Source organism: Callithrix jacchus, chromosome 8, assembly GCF_049354715.1.
Source record: "Callithrix jacchus isolate 240 chromosome 8, calJac240_pri, whole genome shotgun sequence".
NCBI classification, from domain to species: domain Eukaryota; kingdom Metazoa; phylum Chordata; class Mammalia; order Primates; family Cebidae; genus Callithrix; species Callithrix jacchus.
Genome location: NC_133509.1, coordinates 30,024,470 through 30,051,446, shown reverse-complemented (window position 1 = coordinate 30,051,446; position 26,977 = coordinate 30,024,470). Strand labels below are relative to the sequence as shown.

General features: G+C 42.8%; 1 protein-coding gene, 1 long non-coding RNA gene and 1 pseudogene across 6 annotated transcripts in view; 1 reads left to right on the top strand and 2 right to left on the bottom strand.

Moving 5' to 3' along the window:
• CAPN3 (calpain 3) overlaps nt 1-26,289 on the bottom strand; it is a 68,859-nt gene extending 42,570 nt beyond the window's left edge. For all 4 annotated transcript variants that reach the window (XM_035261973.3, XM_035261974.3, XM_054240563.2 and 1 more), the window contains exon 1: nt 25,676-26,289. In XM_035261973.3, coding sequence (XP_035117864.1) covers nt 25,676-25,984 — 309 coding nt within the window. In that variant the 5' untranslated portion in view covers nt 25,985-26,289. The remainder of the gene's footprint in view (nt 1-25,675) is intronic.
• On the bottom strand, nt 5,432-26,289 carry LOC100389797 (coatomer subunit zeta-1 pseudogene; annotated as a pseudogene). The gene is made up of 2 exons (XR_617162.5): nt 25,676-26,289; nt 5,432-7,304 (listed from the first exon to the last, which is right to left on the bottom strand). The product of XR_617162.5 is annotated as a coatomer subunit zeta-1 pseudogene (transcript).
• LOC144577330 (uncharacterized) lies at nt 25,018-25,781 on the top strand. Its single transcript, XR_013520895.1, has 2 exons — nt 25,018-25,102; nt 25,430-25,781. It is a non-coding gene; the product is annotated as an uncharacterized LOC144577330 (long non-coding RNA).
• Nucleotides 26,290-26,977: the final 688 nt, after the last annotated feature.

The window sequence follows — 26,977 nt, the reverse complement described above, 5'->3', positions numbered from 1 at the left end:
CATCCCCACCTTAGGCCTTTCCATGTGATGGCCTTCATCTTGGTTTTGTGGATCAGCTCATGGGAGCCCAGGGCCTGAACACCTGCTGGGAACACAGGATCTTCAAAGAGGCACTTCTGGGCCAGACACCTTTGTTTGAGAACAACAAAATCCTGCCCCTCAAACTTGAGGGGCTGTGCAATGGTGCCCTCTCTGTTTCCCCTGTCCCTCTCTCAGATCACATAGTCACAGAAGAATCCTGACAGCAGGTAGGGCATGGCGAGTGCTCAGGGAGTGGAGCTGGGCCTTCCCTGTGGTCTCTTTCCCACTGCACCCTCAGCCCAGGCCTAATCCTCTTATGAATAGCCTGGAGCCTATATAGCTCCTCTACTCTCAGCAGTGCCATGCAAATGAACACAGCCTAGAGAAAAGTCATGGTCAGAGTCAGTAGCTTTGACTGGAGGCCCTGAGTCCATGGTCTAGGGGCAACACCATGAGAGGGAGCCAGGGAGGGGAGAGATAGCCCCAGGGATAGCCTTGGGACAGACCATAATGGCCTGAAAGCCTTCAGGGCACCTTCATCAGCCTTGCTGGGATTCTTCCTCTAAAAAGAAAATATAGTTACAGAGAGGCTTATTTTATCTCAGCAAAAGGCATTCATGCCTTTGACACTGGTGAGCAATGGGCTATAGCATAGGGCCTTGTGATATGCTAATCCTATACAGACTACTGAATGCATAGGAGGAATCTGCCCCATGCCATTGCCTGGGCGTAATGAAGCCTTCACACTCCTGATGTCCTGGCCCACCCCTCAAAGACCTTGACCACTCATTTAGGGACTCTCATCTGTGAAAAGGAAGCAGAGGGTAAATAACTTGACCGCAAATGGAAGTTCCTGTTACAGTAGGTCCCAGTGGCAGTGAGCAGACATCCGTTGTTGCAAATTCAGGACTTTTAGGGTGAAGAATGTGGTGGGTGGGGAAAGTGGATGAATGTGTGTCATGTGTTAATATAGTCATAAGAAAGCCCAGCTTTTTCAACATTTCACTGTGCTTAAATAGGCAGCTCTAATGTGAGAGCAGGGAGCGGAAATGGGAGGAAACTCAGGCCTGGCAGCTTGCCCAATAGGAGGATGCCCAGTCTCCCTGTCTGCTCATGAACACCTGATGGCCTTTGTCTACTCTGTGCTTCTCAAAGTGTGATCATTGAACTTCATGTATCAGAATCATCTGGGCTGTCAGTTGAAAATACATATTCCCAGGCCCTGTCCCAGATCTGAGGACTCAGACACTTTTGGTAGGGGTCTGGGACTCTGCATTTTGAATAGGCTCACCAGGAGAGTCTTAGGTCCACTGAAGTTTGAAGCCATGACTTTATTTATTTATTCATGAGGTAGGGTCTTGCTCTGTTGTCTAGGCTAGAGTGCAGTGGTATGATCTTGGCTCACTGAAACCTCTGCCTCCCAGGTTAAAGTGATGCTCTGCCTCAGCCTTCCAAATATCTGGGATTACAAACCCTGTCACTACTAAAAATACAAAAATTAGCAGGGCGTGGTGGTACATGCCTGTAACCTCAGCTACTTGGGAGGCCGAGGCAGGAAAATCTCTTGAACCTGGGAGGTGGAGATTGCAGAGAGCTGAGATTGCACCACTGCACTCCGGCCTGAGCAACAGAGTGAGACTCCGTCTCATGACAAAACAAAAAATTTTTGGCAAAATCAAAATTCATTATTTACTTTAGTGTTATTATATATTGTTCATTTTGAAGCTAAGTGGTATGTTATAATTACATTTCCTTTCTGTATAACTGTTCCTTTCTTCCTGTTACTGATAATTCTCTTATTTTTCTATGTACCTATCAAGCATTTTGCCAGTGACAGATCTTCCAAATATTGAGCTCATCAGACACAACATAGTGATATTGCAGAATACCATAGATAAAGAGAAGATCTCTAGAGTCAGAGAAGATCTCTAGAATCAGAGAAAAAGACAGATGGCCTATGAAGGTACACTGATGAGAAAGACTGCTGCTTCTTGGCCAGGCATGGTGGTTCATGCTTGTAATCCCAGCACTTTGAGAGGTTGAGGTGGGTGAATCATGAGGTCAGGAGTTCAAGACCCTGGCCAATATGTTGAAAACCCATCTCTACTAAGAAAAAAAAAAATTATCTGGATATGGTGATGGGCACCTGTAATCCCAGCTACTCGGGAGGCTGAGGCAGCAGAACAGCTTGAACCCAGGAGGCAGAGGCTGCAGTGAGCCAAGATCACGCCACTGCATTCCAGTCTGGGTGACAGAATGAGCCTCTGTCTCAGGAAAAAAAAAAAAAAAAAAAAAGAGAAAGACTGCTGCTTCTCAACAGCAATGTAAGCCAGAAGATAGTACTAGCATCAACCTAGGACTGATTAGACAGCAAAACTTTTCAAGAGTGAGAGCAAATTTCATACAAATAAAAATGCAGCGTTCTTATTTACTATGAATTGACCCTTACTTTGGGAATTTCTAAACAAAATTAAGAAAAAGTAAAATTATTATAGAAGGAAAAGCCTGAGAAACAGGATGGAACAGTAAGCAAATAAACGTGTAAATCTAAGTAAATATTGACTGGATTAAAATTTTTAATTTCTCATTTTTAAGATTAGAAAATAAAGATTGGGCCAGGTGTAGTGGCTCATCCCTGTAATCCCACAGGCCAAGGTGGGTGGATCACCTGAGGTCGGGAGATTGATATCAGCCTGGCCAACCCGGCAAAACCCTGTTTCTACTAAATATGCAAAAATTAGCCAGGCGTGATGGTGGGCACCTATAATCCCAGCTACTTGGAAGGTGGAGGTGGGAGAATCACTTGAACTTGGGAGAAGGAGGTTGCAGTGAGCTGAGATTGGGTCACTGCACTCTAGCCTGGGCAATGAAGCAAGACCCATTGCAAATAAATAAATAAATAAATAAAAGAAAAATAAAGATAGAACTAAAATTCTGAACACCAAGACATATTAGTTAGGAGAGGAGGACTTAGGACTAAAGTGTTCTATGGTTCTATTGTTTAAGAGAAAGATAAAGTTATTGATTCATTTCAACTTTGGTAAGATTAGTATGTATGTTGACATTTTTAGGGGAATCACTGGAAAAACAGAAATCATCTATATCTTTCAAATTAGTAGAAAGAAAAAAAGAAAAAATACCACTTATAATAAATTTAAAAGGGTAGATAGAAGAAACAAATAACATTTAAAAAGCAATGCAAAGTATATGGTTAAGAAAATAGAAATGAACCCAAAATATATTAATACTCATCATCAATGTAAATAGGTTAACATTTCCAGCTAAAAAACAAAGGTTTTTAGAATATGTTTGTTTAAAAATCCATAAGCACTTTATAAGAAATACATTCATGATATTAGAACATAGAACTGTTGAAAGTAAAAGATAAAAAAATATATAACACAAAACCTTTCCCCAAAAGCTTGTTTACCTACACTAATATTCAGCAAAATTGACTTTAAAGCCAAAAACAACAAACTTTGTGATAGGATCACTAAAAATCCCTAGAAAAATAAATATTACCACTGATTCAAGAAGAAAAACAATTTCAAATGATCCATGATTATTAAAGAGGTTGTAGATAAAACTTTTTCTTTAAAGAAAACATCAGCAAAATGCTACCAAATATTTAAAGAATATTTAGTTTTCATCTTACACAGTCTCTTTCAGAAGAAGGCACCTCCTGTACTCATTTTTTCTTTTTGAGACAGAGTCTTGTTTTGTCGCCCAGGCTGGAGCACAGTGGTGCAAGCTTGGCTCACTACAATGCTTGAGCCAAGCTCTGTCTGCTGGGTTCAAGTGTTTCTCGTGCATCAGCCTCCTAAGTAGCTGGGATTACAAGCATGTGCCACCATGTCTAGCTAATTTTCATATTTTTAGTAGAGACGGGTTTGTCATGTCAGGCAGGCTGGTCTTGAACTCCTGACCTCAAGTGAACTGCCCACCTTGGCCTCCCAAAATGCTGGGATTACAAGCATGAGCCACTGCATGCCGCTTCTGCATTCATTTTATATTATCAAAATTGGACAGCACAAGAAAGATAAATAATATGCCAATCTCATAAAGCTATGATCTATCTGTGAGCAGATATTTAAAAATCTAAATAAAAGATTAGCAAACCAAAATTCAGTGATGTGTAAGAAAGCTAATAAGGTCTAAATGTGCTTTTCTAAGAATGCCAGTTGTCAACATTAGAAAACTCTATTAATGTAATTTTGCATATTAATGATTTAAAGGAGGATAATTACATGATTTTCTCAACAGATGCAGAACAAATATTTTATCAAGTTCAACAACCATTTATGATTTTAAAAGAAACTTTTAGCAAAGCAAGTCTAGAGGGGGACTTTCTTAATGATAAGTCGTGTCTATGATCTATTCAACAGTGAAAAATTAAGAATAGTCTCTTGAAAACTGGGAAGCAGATGAGGATGTCTATTTTCTTTTTTTTTTTCAGTTTGGAAAAAATGTTTTATTCCTCTTTGCACAGAGCAGTTTATGAAGGTGGCTATCTCCTGGCTCCATGCATCTTTTACACAAAAATGCTCCCTCAAATATGCCCAGCTATCTGCCCCACGTCAGTGTTGGAGAACTGGTGGGGCAGAATGCTTAACTCTCAGGAAGGTTTTTAAAGACATTTTTGTGGGGAGGAAGTTCTGGGTCAAGAGGAAAGATTAGACCCAAGAGTGAGTATTCCACTCTCCATCTTCCTGGGGAAATCCAAATGCCAAAAGTTTTATGAGAGTACCCCTCTCAGTGACCTAGAGATAGGGAGAGCACAGAGCTATTGCTTCAGTGTAAGGCTGAGACAGAGAGATGATAGGGTTAAGCAGCGACTGCAAACCCAAGGCAGAGGAGTAAACACACATAGGGGAGCTGAGGGGACAGAGATAGCCTAGAGGACCAAGTCATAAGCTCCACTCCTTCCCCAGTTCTGAGCAGAAACTCTTCTTCCCAAGACTACAATGGAGTTTTAGTTTTAGGAAGTGGCTTTGCTCCAGGACACAGAGAAGACAAACCAGGCGATCCCACATGTAGTAAGGGTGGAGAGTTATGGTAGCTATCCAAGAGATGGACACTCACCATAGCAGTTTTGAAGCTATATGCCAGGATCAGAGTAGAGAATACATTTTATATGACCTATTCAATACAATTTAAATCACTGTTTCTTCCATGTTGTCCCTTCCCTATGAGCTATTCCTAAGGCCATTTCCAAGGCAGAGGACAGGGCAGTAAGAAGGAATAAAAGAAAACACTGAGGTCAGTAAGTGGGGCTAGGGCTTGCATTGGATACATCTCTACCCATCCCCACCCCAACACATTCTATAGAAAGGAATTCCTTCTCCCTCCCCTTTCTGGGTTGTCAGAATGAGGACCAGGTAAAGGCAAAGGGAGGAAAACACTCAGCACATTCTTTCTCCTACTTTAATCTGAAGTGTAGCTACAGCAAAGGGCACAGAATTTACAAAAATGTCGGGGCAGGGGAGCATGTGAGCATAATTGAGTCTAAATAGGAAGAGGGTGCCTCCCCTGCCCTGTATCTAAATATGCTGGGAACTTTACTCCCAGAACTGCAAAAATAATGAGAAGGAAAAGGAAGGGTGTAGGGGAGGGTGGAGGGGGCAACCACAAACAGGATGGAGATTTAAGAATCTCTATGATCCCCAAGATGACCCTGAGAGCATCAGTTGGGGAACTAGATGAAAATTCACAGTAGACATGTGAATTTTTCGAAGAGGATGAAGAACCAGGAACAGTGGGGTCTTCACCGAAGGAGCAACCACTTGATCTGTTCTTTGGCTGACTGCAGCACCTGAGACATGGTCTGCTCCGTAAGGGGGACATCTTCACCCCTTAATGCCACCCGGTGTACCACCTGCTGGGGATCACTCTCTAGGATCACCCCTCCATCTACAATTTCATCCATAGCCAAGAACAGCCCCTCCATGTTCTCCAGTAGTGCTCACTTTTCTACATTTTTCCTCCGCATCTGGCTCAATGAGTCAAAGAGGCAGTTTAGAACAGCCATAAGCATCAGCTCATTTTCATAGGAGCTGCCAATCACATAGAAATAGAGATCTATACTGCTTTTGTATACCACTGTCAGGCCTTCCAAGAGTGCAATTTCACTGTCAGTCTGATGGGTCTTGTTGAAGATGTTCTTCTCAAAGGTCTTTTGCTCCTTGACACTGGGGTAGGTGTCGTCATAGTACTTCGCAAAAAGTCGATCTCCATCATTGTCCAGAATCAGGATGGCTTTGGCAGTATACAGGGAAGGTTCCAAAATCAGCGCCTCCATCTTGCCCCGGAGCTAGTGCAGACATGGCTATTTTCTTATGTAACAATATGCTGAAGGGTTTAGCCAGTACAATAGAACAAGAATGAGGCTACTGCATAAGGTACTTGGCAGCCTTGTCATTATTTGTAAATTCTCTCTCTCTCTCTCTCTCTCTCTCTCTGTCTCTCTCTCTCTAACAATATAGAATCGACATACAGATAAAGAACTTCAGATCTACAATCAAATTACTAGAATTACAGCTGGTCTTGGTGGCTCATGCCTGTAATACCAGCACTTTAGGAGGCTGAGGTGGGCAGATCACTTGAGGTCAGGACTTTGAGACCAGCCTGGACAACATGGTGAAATCCTAGCTCTACTGAAAATACAAAACTTAGCTAGGTATGGTGCCAGGCATCTGTAATCTCAGCTACTCAGGAGGTTGAGGCAGGAGTATTGCTTGAACCTGGGAGGTGGGGGTTACAGTGAGCACTCCAGCCTGGTGACAGAGCAAGACTCCCTCTCAAAAAAAGAAAAAAGAAAAGAAATTACTAGAATTACTATTAGTTTAGCAAATTTGTTGCATAAAAGAGTCAAATGCATGTTTATGCCTGAGAAATTGAGTACAGGTTTAAGAAAGATGCCACTAACAAAAATCACTTTTGTTTTAACTTTTTTTGTTGTTGTTAAAAGATGCCTAGGAATAAATCTGACCAAAGATGTTCAAGGCAGGCAAGGCACTGTGGCTCACACCTGTAATCCCAGCACTTTGGGAGGCCGAGTTGGGCAGGTCACCTGAGGTCAAGAGGTTGAGACTAGCCTGACCAACATGTGAAACCCAATCTCTACTAAAAATACAAAATTAGCTGGGCATGATCGTGCATGCCTGCAATCCCAGTTACTTGGGAGGCTGAGGTAGGAGAATTCCTTGAACCTGGGAGGTGAAGATTGCAGTGAGCTGAGATTGTGCCATTGTACTCCAGCCTAGGCAACAAGAGAGAAACTCCATCTAAAAAAAAAAAAAAAAAGATGTTCAAGGTGTCATTGAGAACATTCTAAAACATTTATTAAAAGAGACTTATTTAAATGGAAAAACATCCCTGCTTCATGGATAAGAAGACTCAATAATATCAAGATGTAATATTGATAATATTGAATAACAAGAATTCATGTTGATTCAATGAAACTGCAATGAAAATCCGAACAAGCTTTTTAAATTTTTAAAATTTTCTTTAACATGGAGTCTTGCTCTGTTGCCCAGGCTGGAGTGCAGTGGCAGGATTTTGGCTTACTTCAACCTCTGTCTCCTGGGTTCAAGTGATTCTCCTGCCTCAGCTTCCTGATTATCTGGGATTACAGCCTCCCACCACTATGTCTGGCTAATTTTTGTATTTTTAGTAGAAATGGGTTTTTGCCATGTTGGCCAGGCTAGTTTCAAACTCCTGACCTCAGGTGATCTGCCCACCTCGGTCTCCTAAAGTGCTGGAATTACAGGCATGAGCCACTGCACCCACCCTAAAAATGTCTTCTTAAGAGGGTGAAGAGGAAAGTCACAAGTTGGGAGAAGATATCTGTAACACATCTAACCAAGAATGGATTAGTATTCAGGATATATAAAGAATGCCTACAATTCAAATTGAAAAATACAACTCAAGAGAAAAATGAACAAAATACATTAGCAGGTGTTTCATGTTCAGTGAAATACAAATGATCAAGAAATAGACAAGTGTACAAAAAAGATGCTTTGCCTTATTTATAATTAGGAAAATGCACCTATCTTGTATTTCTTGGCCATTTCTGTCCCAGCCCCTCTCACTGTCAGCATTATACTGCTGAGTCACTTCAATTTATTCACCATCATGTCCAGAGCTCTGTCCCCATCATGACCCCCATGAGGAGCTGCTGTCTTATAGAATATAATAGAAGGAGCTCCTAAAAGTTAGTTATAGAATTGTCATTTTCACTGAAACATATGCACCTTTCTCATCCCCCCTACCCCCTGAAGACATTATCATAATTCTCTGCTGAGCAGACAGAAGGCTGGCTCTCAATTGGGTATTTCATTTTGCCTTTCAGTTACTATCATCACTATTTATTGACTCACTGTATTAACCATGTTATATACAGAATCTCATTTATTCCTTACAACAACTCTATGAACATAGGAAGGATGCAGAAACTGAGACCTCAGGATGGTCAATAATTTGCCTGAGGTCACATTGTTAATCAATGGAGCTGGGATTTGAATGAAGTTTGCCTGATTTCAGAGCCTGTGCTCTTCATCATTGTGTTATGCTCCTGCCCTTTGCTGCCTATGCTGATAGTAATTGCTACCTTACCTTGCACACCTACTAGGACTTTCTGATGACTTACTTATGTGACTTACTAGTGGTTGAGTCAGTGTTCAGACAGGCTCTGTTTGGTTCTAAATCTAGCTGTCTTAACCCCACTGCACAATGTCCTCAGTTCTTCCTCTCTGTGGCTAGGACAGTGACCTCACTTTTCTGTCTGACAGAAGGTAACACTGTTAAAGCAGATCACAAGCAGACCACTTGCTGAGTCGGCTTCATTGGAAAGATAAATACTTTTCCTGGGAGAAGAAACAACTGGGTCCTGGGCCCTAGGAACAGAGAGCTTCCTGCCACAGCCTAGGTTTTTCTGTGGTTCAGCCCCCTCCCTCTCATCTCATGCTGGCATGGAGTAACTTTTATTTTGTGCCAACCTAGGATTTCTTCTTTTCAGAACCGAGTAACACGGGTCAAGTGACCCCTGTCTGGGAAGATACACAGAAGTCAGTATTAATTTTAGAGGCAGTGGGGCAAATGGAAGAGGTCGTTAGAGCAAGAGACCATCTGGCGTGGACAGAAAGCTTCCAACTTGAAGTGCTGATGCGAGGCTGGGCTCAGTGCCTCATGTCTGTAATCCTAGCACTTTGGGAGGCTGAGGTCAGTGGATCACCTGAGGTCAGGAGTTTGAGACCATCCTGACCAACATGGTGAAACCCCTTCTTTACTAAAACTACAAAAATTAGCTGGATGTGGTGGTGCATGCTGTAATTCCAGCTACTTGGGAGGCTGTGGCTGGAAAATCTATTGAACCTTTGAGGTAAATGTTGCAGTGAACCAAGATGGTGCCATTACACTCCAGCCTGGGCAACAAGAGTGAAACTCTGTCTCAAAAAACAAAAACAAAAACTAAAACAAACAAGCAAAAAACAGAAAGAAAGTGCTGATGTGATGGTCAAGTGCTGGGTCTTAGGAAGTTGGTGGCCATCTGTCCTCTCAATGCCTTTTAACTCCATTTCAGACCAAAAGGATACAGGTTTCTTGAAGAAATGATTCATTCCAGGTGTGGGGCAAGAAATGTACAAGATGGGCATGGCACATTTTGTTTTGGCCAGAAAACAAGGAAGGAATAAAAGATTAATGGAGTAATGTTAAATGCTACAGGCAACATACAGGGGCTCCTACTGTCAAAGATGGGACAATTTGAACAAGAAAAAGAAGAATGACTGCAATGGATTAAGACATGATGCAATACTCCATACTGATCACATTCTTTTTTTTTCTTCCTTTTGAGCCAGGGTCTCACTCTGTCACCCAGGCTGGAGTGCAGTGGCACAATTTTGGCTCACTGCAGCCTCAACTTCCTTAGCTCAAGTGATCCTCCCACTTTAGCCTCCCAAGTAGCTAGTGACAGAACAGGGGCATTGCCATCTTGGACAAGCACCACCAATTAAAAATTTCCCTTGATCAAAAACCACCTAAATCCAACCCAAAGGGCATCAGCCTAATGGCTAATGTCAGCATGATCATAAACCACAAATGACATCTCCGACCAGAAACATTCCTACCCTAAGATAAACCCCTTCCTGACCAGAGACATGCCAGCCCCAAGATAACCTCCCCTCCAGTGGGAGAGATCTTAGCCCCAAGATAACCTCCCTTCTGACCAGAGACATTCCAGACCCACAACGAACTTCTCCTCCATGCAGAAACATTCCAAGCCTGAAATAAGCTCTCTTGCCCTGAACCCTTAAATACTCTTTAATATGTAAGAGAGAGTGCTCCTGACTGAAATTGCCCAGAAGCCCCTCTTAGGTTTATTCTGCAAAATAAACCTGTCTTTGACTGTTGAGCCACTGTTCGTGTTTCTTTCCTCTTTCATTTAAATCTTACAGTAGGACTACAGGCACACACCACCATGCCTCGCTAATTTTTGTAATTTTAATAGAGATAGTGTTTTGCCATGTTGTGCAGGCTGGTCTTCAACTCCTGGGCTCAAGTGATCCACCCACCTTGGCCTCCCAAAGTGCTGGTATTGCAGGCATGAGCCTCTACACCTGGCCACGTTCTTGATAGAGTATTATTTCAATCTGCAATACTTAAGAATACAGAGAAAATGAAGTACAGTCAATACTCATTATTCTTGGTAGTTACATTTTATAGTATTGCTGAGAACACTGTATTAATAAATACTGAACCATTGCTCCTAGGGGAAATACAGAATTAGGGTCATGTGAGTCTCTGGTCACATTTTCATCAACCAATCAGTAGGTTTCTGCTTAAAGATACCTTATTTAATATTGATTCATTAAATTTTTGTTTATTGATTGATGATTTTATAACATCGAACTCATAGCCAACTGATTATAACTTGTGTGTGAACAAAGCTTATCTGACACATGTATTTTCTCCATGAGGCATACCACAGCCTTTTAGAACACTAGACCGCATTTCAGCACTGTGCTTGGAGGTCACCAATCAAAAGCACAGATATGAGAAAAACATGGCACTAAAGACATCAGGAAAGGACACTCTTTACAGTATGAAAGCTAAAACAAGAGTGTTGCCTTGTTTGACCTGAGGTGAAAACATGTGTGTGGGGTGACTCAGATTTTTTACAGCTCTCTATACGCCCACAAATGACTGCAAAAACACCTCAAGTACTAATTTTGGGGAGACAAACTTTAGTGAATAGGTGAATTTGCAAATATGGCATCTGCAAATAACAAGGATTGGCTGTGTATGGTTAATAGCACTGACATGCTCCGTGTTGGAAAAGCCATGCTTTTGGAACAATTTTGTGACTGATCTGAAGTAACTGAAAGAGCGTCAACATGATTCAAGAATAGGAAATGCCTGCAGTCCCAGCTACTCAGAGTCTGAGGCAGGAGGATCACTTAAACCCAGGAGTTCAAGTCCAGTGTGGACAACATAGTGAGATCCCCTATCTCTAATTAAAAAAAGAATAGGGAGGCTTACCATGTAGGGAAAATCAGCTGACTCTTTTTCACTGTCTTTTGGGTCAGAGCCAGAGAAACGATGCTATATTTGCACCTGGAAACATCTTAAAAATAAGGATGAATTGTTCACATTGTAAAAGTTATAAGCTGTAGGTTATTGAAGGAGATGGAGCCATCCTTTTCCCTTTAAAACATTTCTATCAGGAAAAAAAGCCATCTATCTGGAAAGGCTAAAAGTAGTTCCCATTTTTGGTCCTATGATCTCTGGGGAATTTTAAAAATAGCAGTTTTTGTAGTATATTCCTGGTGTTTTAGAGTATGTAATATACTTCTGAAGGTTCTGATGGTGCTTGTTTAAACTTGAAGTTTGAATGAAAATGGAAAAGTATGTATCAGCTGTTCTTCAGCAGAATGCTACCCAGTGTTAGCTGAGGAGCCAGGCTTCCTTGTAAATTAGTCTTGAACACCACATCCAGCAGCTCCCTACTGTGTGCTTCTTTCTCCCCACACTCTAGTGCTTTCCAAACTCTGACTTCTGAGTGTTAGCTCAGCCCTGCCTGTATAAACCAAAATAGAAACCTCCATCCTCTACCAAGTCACTTGCCTCAAAAGTTCCACAAGCACTCAGAAAGATTTCTGTGAGGGAGGCTGGGCATGGTGGCTCATGCCTATAATCCCAGCACTTTGGGAGGCTGAGGCAGGTGGATTGCCTGAGGTCAGAAATTCAAGGCCAGCCTGGCCAACATGGTGAAACTTGTCTCTACTAAAAATACAAAAATTAGCCAGGTGTGGTGGTGCATGCCTGTAATCTCAGCTACTAGGGAGGCTGAGACAGGGAGGATCGCTTGAACCTGAGACGTGGAGGTTGCCGTGAGCCAAGATTTTGAGCCGTTGAACTCCAGTCTGGGCAACAGAGTGAGACCCTGTCTCAAAAAAAAAAAAAAAAAAAAAAAAAGAATTCTATGAGGGTTGGGTTGTGTAGAGGAAGAACATCGGTGGGTGGCTGTCAAGGGCCCTGTTGCTTCCTCTACTCCATTTTCCTTTCAGTTTCAGCTCTCCTCCCTCTTGTAAGTAAATAGGCAGGTGTTTTTCTTTCTTTTCTTCCTAGAAAATGGTCATATTTAATTCTTCTTCACCCACCCCAGAGATTACTGTAATTCTGTAATTACAATAATCTTTCTAATTTTTTCTTACAGGTTTTCCTTTGAAGCCAGATGTTTCCGCCATGTTAAGGGTTCAGAAAGTGCACATTTGATGAAACAAGTGTAAAGACTTGAGAATAATTCCACAGCAGTAAGAAGATCTACCCTAAAGAACGTCATGCTTTTTTTTCCTCCTGTTGTAACAGCCCCGGCACAAGAAAGCAGTTGGTTCTGCCTTAGGAAGGGGCAAGAGGCCAGGACATACAGAAAGCAGCAAAACAAGCCAGTGTGGTGGGTCCATGTCGATAGACAGCATGGAAGAAAGAGCTTGGAAAAAGGAATAGGTTGGGGAAGCCAGGACTGCGACTTAGGTGGGAAGGAACCCTTTGTCTTATTTTTCCATTCTGAGATACTTTTCTCCCTCACATTTTACATTTCACAATTTCCCTCACATTTCTGAATTTCTCTCACATTTCTGAAACTGTGATGCAACTTATGTTAGAAAGCTTCCTTAAACTGCATTCAGCTGGGTGGTGGTCATGACTTTCTGTGGACACTCTCTGATAAGATCAAAAAAGTACTAATATTGAGAATCTTCTAGACTTGGGGATAAAGGCTCATGATGAATTATAGCTTGGGAAACTTACCTAAACTTTATCCTTAAAATAAGCCCAATTTGAAAGGGGGGGTGGGTTTCAAGATGGCACAGTAAGAACTACTCGGGATCGCAGCTCTCAGTGAATGCTCAGAGGGTGAGTCAAAGCCGCATTTCCAGACGGATCTTTGTTGCCCACAGAACAAGGAAAGTCCCAGGTGTAGGAAAGACACAGGATGCAAGTGCAGCTGGTTTGGCTGTTGTGGCCGCTTAGGCCAGTGCAGCAGCACAGGCACTCCCCAACAATCCACAAAAAACACTCAGGCCCAGGTGCCCTGCTAAACTGACAATCTGAGATTTGGGAGGGCAGATTAGCATATCCATCTGATTAAACGAGACTTGGACAGTGAGCCAGACCAGGAGATTCCTGGGAAGTGGCGTTTGAGCCAGTGCAGTGGCTAGCTGCACGGGAAATCACACAGATCCTGGTGCTCTAACAGTGGGTGACTGAAACACCTGGGAGAGAGCCATCTGGTCAATTAAAAAAAAAAAAAAAAAAGAAAGGCACTCTGAGGCAGGGAGCCAGGTGAGCGGGCCCGGTGGGTTTTACCCACACAGGGACAAACAAAATGACAACACGAAACGCTCTGGGTGGGGAGTTTCACTGCTAGTACAGCTGAACCCAGGACGGTGCAGCGCGGTAGGGGAGGGGCGTACACCATTACCGAGGATATCCGCCCCTACGGAGGTACACTCCCATTGCTGATGCAGCCTGCCATTGCCGAGGCAACATGTCATAACAGAGAGACTCCTCTGCAGGGCGGAGCCCGTGGCTGCAGGGCAGAGCCCGCAGCCACAGGGCCCACACCACATCAGCAGGGCGGAGCCTCGGCAGGATAATAGTGACTAGACTGCCTCCTAGCTGGGCAGGATAGTGCCACGAACACTCATAAAGAAAGCTCCAACCGCCCCGAGACAGAGCATCTTAGAAAAAAAAGGGGTTCTAAGAGTTGTGCTGCAGCAGAATTAAACGCACCTGCCTAACAGCCCTGAATAAACAACGGAGCTCACAGCTCAGCACTTGAGCTCCTATAAAGTACAGACTGTCTCCTCAAACAGCTCCCTGACCCCTGTATATCCAGAGTCACCTCAAAAAGGACTGAACAGACTGACATTAGGCAGGCACCATTCTAGGACAGAGATAGCAGAAGAAGAAACTGGTAGCATCCCTCACTATTCTGCAGCTGCTACAGGTGTAACCCAGACAAGCAGGGCCTGGAGTGGACCTCAACAGTCATACAGCAGAGGGGCTAGACTGGTAGAAGGAAAACCAAGTAACAGAAAGACCTCATCATCAACAATCTGGGCGTCCACTCAGAGACCCAATTGAAAAGTCAGCAACTACTCAGACGACAGGTGGATAAATCCACAAAGATGGGAAGAAACCAGCGCACAAAGGAGGTGAACACCCGAAACCAGACCATCTCGCCTCCTACAAAGAACCAAAACTCCTCACCAGCAAAGGAACAAAGCTGGACGGAGAATGACTATGACGAAATGATGGAATTAGACTTCAGAAGGTGGGTAATGAGGAACTTCTGTGAGCTAAAAGAACATGTTCTAAATCAATGCAAAGAAACTAAGAACCTTGAAAAAAGATTCGAGGAAATGATAACAAGAATGGATAACTTAGAGAGGAATATGAATGAATTAAAGAAGCTGAAGAACACAATACGAGAACTTCACGAAGCATGCACAAGTTTCAACAGCCGAATTGACCAAGCAGAAGAAAGAATATCAGAAGTTGAAGATCAACTCAATGAAATAACATGAGAAACCAAGATCAGAGAAAAAAGCGCAAAAAGGAATGAACAAAGTCTCCAAGAAATGTGGGACTATGTGAAGAGACCTAACCTACGTTTGATAGGTGTACCAGAGGGGACGAAGAGAATGAATCCAAGCTGGAAAATACTCTTCAGGATATTATCCAGGAAAATTTCCCCAACCTAGCAAGGCAGGCCAACTCTCAAATTCAGGAAATACAGAAAACACCACAAAGATATTCTGCAAAAAGAGCAACCCCAAGGCACATAATCGTCAGATTCAACAGGGTTGTAATAAAGGAGAAAATACTAAGGCAGCCAGAGAGAAAGGTCGGGTCACCCACAAAGGGAAGCCCATCAGACTCACAGCAGATCTCTCGGCAGAAATTCTACAAGCCAGAAGAGAGTGGGGACCAATATTCAACATCCATAAAGAAAAGAACTTTCAACCCAGAATTTCATTTCCAGCCAAACTGAGCTTCAGAAGTGAAGGAACAATAAAATCCTTTGCGAACAAGCAAGTACTCAGAGGTTTTGTCACCAGCAGGCCTGCTTTACAAGAGCTCCTGAAAGAGGCACTACACATAGAAAGGAACAACCAGTACCAGCCATTCCAAAATCACACTAAATGCTAAAGAGCATCAACATAACGAAGAATCTACATCAACTAACGGGCAAAACAGCCAGCTAGCATCAAAATGGCAGTATCAAATTCACACATAACAATATTAACCCTAAATATAAATAAACTAAATGCACCAATCAAAAGACACAGACTGGCAAACTGGATAAAAAAACAAAACCCATCAGTGTGCTGTATCCAGGAAACCGATCTCACATGCAAGGATACACAAAGGCTCAAAATAAAGGGATGGAGGAAGATTTACCAAGCAAATGGAGAGCAAAAAAAAGGAGAAGGTGCAATTCTCATCTCTGATAAAACAGACTTTAAAGCACCAAAGATCAAAAAAGACAAAGAAGGTCATTACATAACGGTAAAAGGATCAATACAAGAAGAAGAGCTAACGATCCTAAATATTATGGACCCATACAGGAGCACCCAGATACATAAGGCAAGTTCTTAATGACTTACAAAGAGACTTAGACTCCCACACAATAATAGTGGGAGACTTTAACACTCCACTGCCAATATTAGACAGATCAACGAGACAGAAAATCAACCAGGATATCCAGGGCTTGAACTCAGACCTGGAGCAAGCAAACCTGATAGACATTTACAGAACTCTCCACCCCAAATCCACAGAATATACATTCTTCTCAGCACCACATCACACCTACTCGAAAATTGACCACATAATTGGAAGTAAAGAACTCCTCAGCAAATGCAAAACAACTGAAATCATAACAAACAGTCTCTCAGACCATAGTGCAATCAAGTTAGAACTCAGAATTCAGAATCCAACTCAGAACCACACAGCTTCATGAAAACTGAACAACTGGCTCTTGAATGTTGAATGGATAAACAATGAAATGAAGACAGAAATAAAGAAGTTCTCCGAAACCAATGAGAACGAAGACACAACATGCCAGAATCTCTGGGACACATTTAAAGCAGTCTCTAGAGGAAAATATATAGCAATAAGTGCCCATATGAGGAGAATGGAGATATCCAAAATTGACAGCCTATCATCAAAATTGAAAGAGCTAGAGGAGCAAGAACAAAAAAACCCAAAACCTAGCAGAAGACAAGAAATAACTAAGATCAGAGCTGACTGAAGGAGATAGAGACATGAAAAACCCTTCAAAAAATCGATAAATCCAAGAGCTGTTTTTTGAAAAGATCAACAAAATAGACCAGTAGCCAGTTTGATAAAAAAGAAAAGAGAGAACAACCAAATAGTGCAATAAAAAATGATAAAAGGGAAATCACCACAGATTCCACAGAAATTCAAACCATCATCAGAGATTATTACAAACAACTCTATGCACATAAACTAGTAAACCTGGAAGAAATGGATAAATTCCTGGAGTCCTGTGTCCTCCCAAGCCTAAACCAGGAGGAAGCTGAAACTATGAATAGACCAATAACAAGGTCAGAAGTCGAGGCAGCAATTAAGAGCCTACCACACAAAAAAAGCCCAGGTCCAGATGGGTTCACAGCCAAATTCTACCAGACACACAAAGAGGAGCTGGTACCATTCCTTCTGAAACTATTCCAAATAATCCAAAAAGAGGGAATCCTTCCCAAATCATTTTATGAGACCAACATCATCCTGATACCAAAACCCGGCAGAGACCCAACAAGAAAAGAAAACTTCAGGCCAATATCCATGATGAACATAGATGCAAAAATCTTCAATAAAATATTGGCAAGCAGATTGCAACAGCAAATCAAAAAACTTATCCATCATGATCAAGTAGGATTTATCCCAGGGATGCAAGGCTGGTTCAACATACTCAAGTCTATAAACATAATTCACCACATAAACAGAACCAAAACAAAAAACCACATGATTATCTCAATTGACACAGAGAAGGCATTCGATAAAATTCCACAGCCCTTTATGCTAAAAACCCTCAATAAACTGGGTATTGATGGATCATATCTCAAAGTAATAAAAGCTATTTACGGCAAACCAACAGCCAATATCATACTGAATGGGCAAAAACTGGAAGCATTCCCTTTGAAATCCGGCACTAGACAAGGATGCCCTCTTTCACCACTCCTATTCAATATAGTACTGGAAGTTCTAGCCAGAGCAATCAGGCAAGAAAAAGAAATAAAGGGTATTCAAATAGGAAAGATGGAAGCCGAATTGTCTCTATTTGCAGACGACATGATAGTATACCTAGAAGACCCCATCGCCTCAGCCCCAAAACTCCTGAAACTGATAAGCAACTTCAGCAAAGTCTCAGGATATAAAATCAATGTGCAAAAATCACCCTTCCTCTACACCAATAACAGACTTAAAGAAAGCCAAATCAAGAACAAACTGCCATTCACAATTGCTACAAAAAGAATAAAATACCTTGGAATACAACTCAGAAGGAACATAAGGGACCTCTTCAAGGAGAACTACAAACCACTGCTCAACGAAATCAGAGAGGACACAAAAAGATGGAGAAACATTCCATGTTCATGGTTAGGAAGAATTAATATGGTGAAAATGGCTATACTGCCCAAAGTAATTTACAGAATCAACGCTATCCCCATCAAGCCACCATTGACTTTCTTCACAGAACTGGAAAAAACCACCATGAACTTCATATGGAACCAAAAGAGAGCCTGCATAGCCAAGTCAATTCTAAGCAAAGAGAGCACAGCGGGGGGCATCACACTACCGGATTTCAAACTATACTACAAAGCTACAGTAATCAAAACAGCATGGTACTGGTACCAAAACAGAGATATAGACCAATGGAACAGAACAGAGGCATTGGACGCAACACAACATATCTACAACCATACAATCTTTGATAAACCTGACAAAAACAAGCAATGGGGAAAGGATTCCCTGTTTAATAAATGGTGTTGGGAAAACTGGCTAGCCATGTGCAGAAAGCAGAAACTGGACCCCTTCCTGACACCTTACACTAAAATTAACTCCAGATGGATTAAAGACTTAAACATAAGACCTGGCACCATAAAAACCCTAGAAGAAAATCTAGGCAAACCCATCCAGGACATAGGAGTAGGCAAGGACTTCATGAAGAAAACACCAAAGGCATGGGCAAAAAAAGCCAAAATAGACAAATGGAACCTAATCAAACTCCACAGCTTCTGCATGGCAAAAGAAACAGTCACTAGAGTGAACTGGCAACCAACAGAATGGGAAAAAATTTTGCAGTTTACCCATCTGACAAAGGGCTGATATCCAGAATTTACAAAGAACTCAAACGGATTTACAGGAAAAAACAAACAAGCCCATTCAAAAATGGGCAAAGGATATGAACAGACACTTTATGAAAGAAGACATATATGAGGCCAACAATCATATGAAAAAATGCTCATCATCACTGGTCATCAGAGAGATGCAAATCAAAACCACATTGAGATACCATCTCATGCCAATTAGAATGGCAATCATTAAAAAATCTGGAGACAACAGATGCTGGAGAGGATGTGGAGAAATAGGAACACTTTTGCACTGTTGGTGGGAGTGTAAATTAGTTCCACCATTGTGGAAGACAGTGTGGTGATTCCTCAAGGCCTTAGAAATAGAAACTCCATTTGACCCAGCAATCCCATTGCTGGGTATATATCCAAAGGACTACTATAAGGACACATTGTTCTACTATAAGGACACATGCACACAAATGTTCATTGCAGCACTGTTTACAATAGCAAAGACCTGGAACCAACCCAAATGCCCATTAATGATAGACTGGATTGGGAAAATGTGGCACATATACACCGTGGAATATTATGCAGCAATCAGAAATGATGAGTTCGTGTCATTTGTAGGGACATGGATGAATCTGGAGAACATCATTCTCAGCAAACTGACACAAGAACAGAAAATGAAATACCGCATATTCTCACTCATAGGCGGGTGATGAAAAATGAGAACACATGGACACATGGAGGGGAGTACTAAACACTGGGGTCTATTGGGGGTAAAAGGGGAGGGCCAGCAGGGGGAGAGCTGGGGAGGGATAGCCTGGGGAGAAATGACAAATGTGGGTGAAGGGGAGAAAGGAAGCAAAACACACTGCCATGTGTGTACCTATGCAACTGTCTTGCACATTCTGCACATGTACCCCAAAACCTAAAATGCAATAAAAAATTAAAAAAAAAATAAGCCTAATTCAAGATATTTCTGTGTCCCAGAATACAAGGAATAAAGTCATCTGTTCGGAGAATTATGGGGCTGCTGCTGTCTGACTGGGAAAGAGGCTTGCTTCCACAGGTCCAGATGTTGGTGGAAGGAACTAGCTGGCCCCAGAAATGAGGAGGAGTGTGGCTAAGGGTGAGGTTGGACTACTGGGCAGAGCATGGCTGGATATGGGTATGATAATAATACCTTGCAGGAGGAAAGGCAAACACCAGAGAAATGTGGGTGAAGTGGAGATCCAGCTGTGAGCCGGTAATGTGTGGGGCCCTGTAATGATAGGCAGGTGGGGACAGGAGGTGAGGGAATGAGGTGAGTTAGGCAACCCATAGCTGGAGCTCCAGCCACCACCAGCAAATGAGAAGGCACTGGATTTGGAGATAAGTGGGAAGGTGGCGAGCTCCCCCAACTCCCAACAGCTAATAGAAAAGAGAGCTAAGCAGAAGGTTGTGGTAAGAAACTGCAGAGTCCCAGCTATCAGTCCCAGGAGCTTGGAGGGCAGTGGAGGAAGGGAGAATGGATTTCCTAGGGAAAAAGCTAGAGGTTAAGCTGGAGGTGGCTATATATCAATAATGCAGTTTTGACTCCAATTCAGGGTTGTGAACTGAAGACCGAACCAGAAATAACTTCTCCTTGCAGAGCCAAGAAACACTGAGCCTATGCTGATGGAGTGAAATTTAACCTGAAGCCTGGGTTAATACAGCTCCTAAATAGGGTGGGCTCTTCCTTCTCTAAGCTCTCGGTTAGGATGGGTCTGGAATAATATGGAATTTACAGAAAGGTGGCACCACCTAGCTAGCACCAGAGACAGGGGGAGGCCCAGGAACCTCATTGTTGTCAGTGTCCACTGCTGGAGGCCCTGGCCAGCTGAGTTGATTGTGCAGGGCAGGGCACTGTGGAGCAATTCTGGGTTCCCACATTACCAAGGGTGAGGAGGGGACCAGACACCTTTTCATCACAAGGTCCTGATACTAGCTTTTCACTTCTCATCCCTCCAAAAGCAGCAGGGATCTAGGTTTCCCCTGATTTTGGGATTGCAGGAGAGCAGAGATAAATAGCTTAAGAACTCTCCACCTGGCATGACTGAGGCACATGGAGATGGGAAAGAGGAAGCCCTGGTCTTTATAGCCAGTCATTGAGCAAGTTGCCAAGTTTCCCAGCCAAGTGTGATCCCTCTTTTGTAGTCACTTTCCTGGGTCTATGATACACCCACATTTTCACAACCAAACATACATTTTATATTTGATGTAAATAACTGGAATTGCCCTAAAGGACAAGCAGTCCCCTGCCCATGAGGGGAGCATTCGCACATATGTCCTCATGCTGAGATGGACAGATGCATTTAGACCAGGAATGAGGTACCCAAATCATTACCATGGTAAATATATTGACTGGTCATAAGTACAAATTGAGCTGGAAAAATGTTTATGATACTGCTGCTTTAAAGAGACTGCACAGCTGCTTATAGGCAGTAATAAGAGTAGTCTGTGTTGACTGAGCACTCACCCATGTGCTGGTCTTAAGCTTTTAGCCTGCATTAACTCATTTAATCCTCAATTAATTATGAGATGGGTTCTTCTATTATCGTTGTTCTCCAATTTTCACATGGAGAACCTGTGGCAAAATGAGGGTAAGTATGTGACCAAGATTACGTAAGTGTTAGGTAGCAGGCTAAGACTTGATCATGGGTTGCCTGACCTCAGAGCCTGGGCTCTCAGCTACTGTGCCATTCCATCTCCAACTTACAGAGGCTGCTGCTTTCAGGGGCATACCCTGGGGTGTCACTCAATACCTGTTGTGTCTTGAGGAGTCTCAAATGACACCTCATTTCCATGCCTGAGTTTTGAGCCAGTAAAGGAATACTACCAAAGTGCAGGGCAGGTGGGAGTTCAAAATGCCATATTTATTAATAAAAACAGATATTAACATCTAAATCTCAGAATCACATAGATTTGGGGCTCTAGATCCAGGCTGTGTGGGTTTAAATCCCAGCTCCAACCTTCACCGACTGGGAGATCTGGAGCGAGTTATTTAATCTTTCTGAGACTCAGTTCCCTCCTTTGTAAAGTAGGACAATAATTGTACTTCCTCCCAGGATTGTTGTGAAGATTAAATGAATTAACACATGGGAAACACTTAGACTAGTTACTGGCATGCGGTGAGTTCTCACTCAAGATTATCGACTATCTTTACTATTAACCACGTATTCCCAGGTGGCCCAGGGACTCCTGCATGACTCCCCATGGGGACCTGACTCATGAAAACTTGCTGAAAGGAGGAGCAGAGAGCAGAGGCCATGCTTCTTGCAGGTAGCTTGCTTCCCAAAGATGGAAGCCAAGAACTGGAGTTTACAGGTCAAGTTCTCTTTACAAACCTACCAAGGGAAGGAGAGAGGCCTGGAGTGTGGTGCAACTGAGCCTTCCACCCCACGGATTGAAACATGACCTGCCGTCCTATCCCCAACCTATCCTTAGTGTATTGGGCACCAGCATCCCAGAAGCTCTGTTCTAGAAGCCATTCTCTTCTGCCCTGGGATCTGTCATCAAAGAAACTTGCCTTAACAGTTGGGAAGTATTGAATAGAAGGGAAGGGGGAGAGAGAAAAAAAATTGAATAATTTGTTTGCTTTCTGACTCTAGAAATAGATCACATAAGGAAAGGCTAGAGGAATCACATTGTTTGAACTGGAAACTCAATGCATGATGCTCCCAAATAGAGGAAGAAAGGCTGTGAGGTAGCAGTGGTAAGTGAGAGAAGAGATTACAGGGCTGGGAACAGTTGGCCAGAGCCTCTTTTTTGTTAAGAGGGAAAGGCTGAAAGTGCAACATGCTATTTGAACCAGAATTATAGTTATCCAGGAATGATTCTTCCTGTATCATTATTATAATTACTATAATCATAATAAATAATAGTTATGGTTAAAAAAAATTCAGATTGGTTTCCAAAGTTTCTATGCCTTAGACAGTAAAAGCAGGAAGGCCTTTACTCACCTATCTGGTGCTCTTCCTGACAGGTCATAGTCTTTTCAGACTGCTCAGCGTTGGCAAAGGTCACTACAACTGAGGAAATTCCTGGAGAACTGATGTCTCCAAGAAGTGCTTTACAGTCAGAAAGTTCCGGAGTCATTTCAGTTTTTCAGTTTCAAGTCAACATGTGTGGCTTTAGATAAGTCATTTGCCCTTTCTGGGCCTTAATCACTTCACCTGTAAAGCAAGGGCACTGGACTGCCTCTCCAAGATTCATTCCAACTCTGATAATCTCTAATTCTTTATTTCTCATTTATGGTAGTGAACCCACTGGACAGTGTTCCTGTGATCTTAACCCCAGGGAAACGTGTGGGCATTTCATTCAAGAGTGGCCTTTGCTATCTGATCCTTTAGTGACTCAAACAGTAGAAATCCAGGATCTTTGTTGTTGGTGATGGTGGTGGTGGAGGCACAATTCAGAATAGACAGGTCTTCTGCACCCCTCATTTCACACGCAGACACTGACAGTATAAGTTTCCAGACCAATCTAGTGCCTAGGACATAACAGGCCCTGAAAGCATTTTTATTAATTTGTAAGTATAGCTTTAAGACTCAAGTCCACCAATGATTTCACTAAAAACAGTATTTGTAGGTTGTTTTCTCCCTATTCTAAGAAAGAGCTTTTTTAAAAAACTTTTAAAATAGAGATGGTGTCTCACTATGTTGCCCAGGCTGGTCTCCAACTTCTTAGCTCAAGCGATGCTCCTACCTCTGCCTCCCAAACTGCTGGGATTACAGGCATGAGCCACCATGCCTGGCCTAAGAAAGGGCTTTTAGAAACTCCCTACCTAGGAATGCAAGACCATCTTATCTCACTGGTCAAGGCTCTCAGGCATGGGTTTTCATTCACCAGCATTGGCTGAGTACCCACTATGGGACTAGCCTGTGCTGGATGAAGGGGCATCAGAGATGAACAGGAAGGGTCTCTGCTTTCAGAGAGAAGGAAATAGTCATGAGAAAGGTTGAAGGAAGTGGTACCCGAGAGGTTTCAGATAAGAACAAAAAGAGCATGCCAGACAGACAGACAGCATGAGCAAAGGCCTCTGGTGTGAGAAGACTTGGAACAGCTCAATGTCTAAGCACTGCTGGTGTGTCAGGATCTGAGGAAAGAGGGCAGAGATGGGCCTGGACAGGTAGGCAGGGACCAGCTGAAAGGGCCTATGGCTTGGCTAAGGAGTTTGGACTTGTCCTGAAGGCAGTGGGGCCTGAGAGAGGGATGTCACAGAAGCTATTTCAGCAGAGGGGTGTGACATGCCCAAATACTCTGATAGCAGAGCAGTGTTATCTCCTAAACTGAGGGCCTTCAGGACAGTCATGGGCCTTAGCAAAGAACCCAGAAAAGCCCCCGTGGAACACACAGTATTGTGGAATATTTCCCTTCAGGTTTCTTTTGTTGTTCTTGTTGATTTTTGAGACTGGGTCTCACTCCTGTCACCCAGCCTGGAGTGCAGTGGCGTGATCTTGGCTCACTGCTGCCTCAACTTTCTGAGTTCAGGTGATCTTTCCACCTCAGCCTCCCAAGTAGGTAGGACCACAGCATGTGCCACCATGCCTAGATACTTTTTTGAATTTTTAGTACAAAAGAGATGGGGTTTTGCCATGTTGTCCAGGCTGGTTGCGAACTCCTGGGCTCAAGCAATCCTCCAGCCTGGGCCTCCCAAAGTGCTGGGATTACAGGTCTGAGCCACTGCGCCTGGCCCATCTTAGGTTAATAAAAACATCGCTGATAAATAGCACTGGGTCTCAGCTTGCCATCATTTCCTCAGGGAAGGTTATGCTCCCTGGACCAGGTTAGCTCTTCTTGCCGCATAATCCTATGACACCCAGAATATCATCTCCTGACAGTGTCACTCTTGTTCAATGCCACTCTTCCCTTTAGGACCCTAGGTTCCAAGACAGCTGGAATATTGGTCTTTCTTTCTAACCACTGTCCCCCCAGTTGCTTGTCTAGTGCTGGCACTAGTAGATGCTCAATAAATATTCCTTGAATTAAGAACAAGAGTCATGCTGGAGGCATGATCACAGAGGTGAGCCAGGGGAATGTGATTTCCCTCCTGGTGATCACTATAAATGAAACCCAGAGGCTGGGAGAGTTTCCCAAAAGAGAAGGAGTTTTAATCCGGGCTCTGTCATGTGCCCACTGGATGTATTTCACTCTGGTGTGCTCCTCATTTATGAGGTGAGGTAGGTGGACAAAAGTGATTGCTAGGTCTCTCTCTCTCTAACCCTAACATTTTATGCATGAAAAAATATTCCTTGCCTGTGATTCTCCTCTTTCTAGAGTTTTTGTGTTTCAGAAAGATATAGCCACTGGTAAATTAAAGAAGAATAACATCATGATTTTATCTAGAGAAACTGAAGTAATTTTACAAAGATGAAAGATATTTAAAATGAATGAGTAGATCTGGGCTGTCTGGAATTTGTTCTGAGAATGGAATATTTATTTTTACAGGATGAATTAAGTTGAGTTCCAATCACTTTTATAAAAAGCAAGATTTTTTTTTTTTCCAGAAAGAGCCAGAGCATGAGAATCAGCTCTGCCTCCCCTGCTTTCCATTTGGATTTTGCTGAGAGTTGGTGAAATATCTAAGACCTGTTCCTCTACTCCCTGCTTCACACTTAAGGACAGAGCCCAGCAGAGCTGCTGCTAGGATCCTTTCCCCAGTGCCCATGTGCACAGCAGAGCTGCTGGAGGTGCTGAGTGGGAGGACTCCTGTGTGTGGGGAAAACCCACCCACCAAGCAGAAAGCTACTCACCGGAGGTCTCTTCCAGATGAACTGGATGGGGAACTTCTGGCTATAAAAGAGAGAGGTCTCATCCGGTGGGAATTCAGGGTCCACATAAAGAACTTTCTTTTCTAGACATTTCTTGTGAAGCTGCTCAAATGTCTTCTCTTTCACTCCAATAATAGGAAAATTGCGGCTGATGATGGCTGAATAGATGCCACTTGGGTTTCCACCCCCAGCCTCAGTAGCCTTGCTCTGGGCTGGGTGAGGAACTGGCCCTGGGGACCTGGGTTCAGCTGCTGTCCTTGGAGCCACAGATGGGCTAATAACGGTTGGCATGGCAAGTGACTCTGGAAGAAAAAACTTTTTAAAGAAAACGAGATACAGCTAGCTTCAAGGAAAGGAAGCAACTGCAAAGGGGAAGTTGGAGTAATTCTGTCATCTGAGAGAAAAGTGTCCATATCCAATTCAAAGTTGAAAGCCCATCAGAAGGTCATACAGGGTTATGTCCATCTTAAAAATTGAGCTGTAATCCTGAAGACATAAGTTTTCCTGAGAAAGGAGTGCTAAAGGATTTCTGAAGCAATGTTTACCTGGGGGCTCCTACCAGCAGCATGCATGCCAGAGGGAGAGAGAAAGAGAGTGAGGGTTGTGTTTCAGTGGCCTGAAGAAGCTTGAGCCAGGAAAACTAAAAATAGATGTGAAGAAACACTGTTAGTATGAGGGCAAGAGAGACTGTATGGTAGAGAAAGCAGAACCTGGCTAGGGACATCTCTGTTGCTAGTGTTGTCAGAAAATGAACAGGGAATATCTGAGTAAGGTGAACCCTGGAAGTTAGCTGAGAACTGCTGACATGTTACTGAGTAGGCAGTTATATAGACCACTCAACTACTGGCCACCAAATGAATGGAAAACAGTATTACAAAAAAGCTAGTTAGGGTGAACGGGAGGTACTGAATTCTAGGAAAATATTCTGTGAATTTTAGAGAACATGATTTTCATTCCTAAAATTTTAGGATATCAGGACATTATTCAATGTTAGATTTGGCATCTTTTCTAGAATGTTCTTGGGTCAGTGTTCATTGGAAATGTCTGCATGGAAAATTGTACTCATCAGAGTCTCTGGTTGAGAAACTCCCTGTCACTACCTGTGTACTTGACCTTGCCACCTCTTGTCTCTCCCCACCCCCAAAAGAAACACTGGGACTGAATCTGCTACAAAAAGTGCACCTGGGCATAGTAAATCCTCATTTACCATCATTAATAGGTTCTTGTAAACTGTGGCTTTAAGCAAAAATGATGTACTGTGTAGCAAAACCAAGCTAACTGATA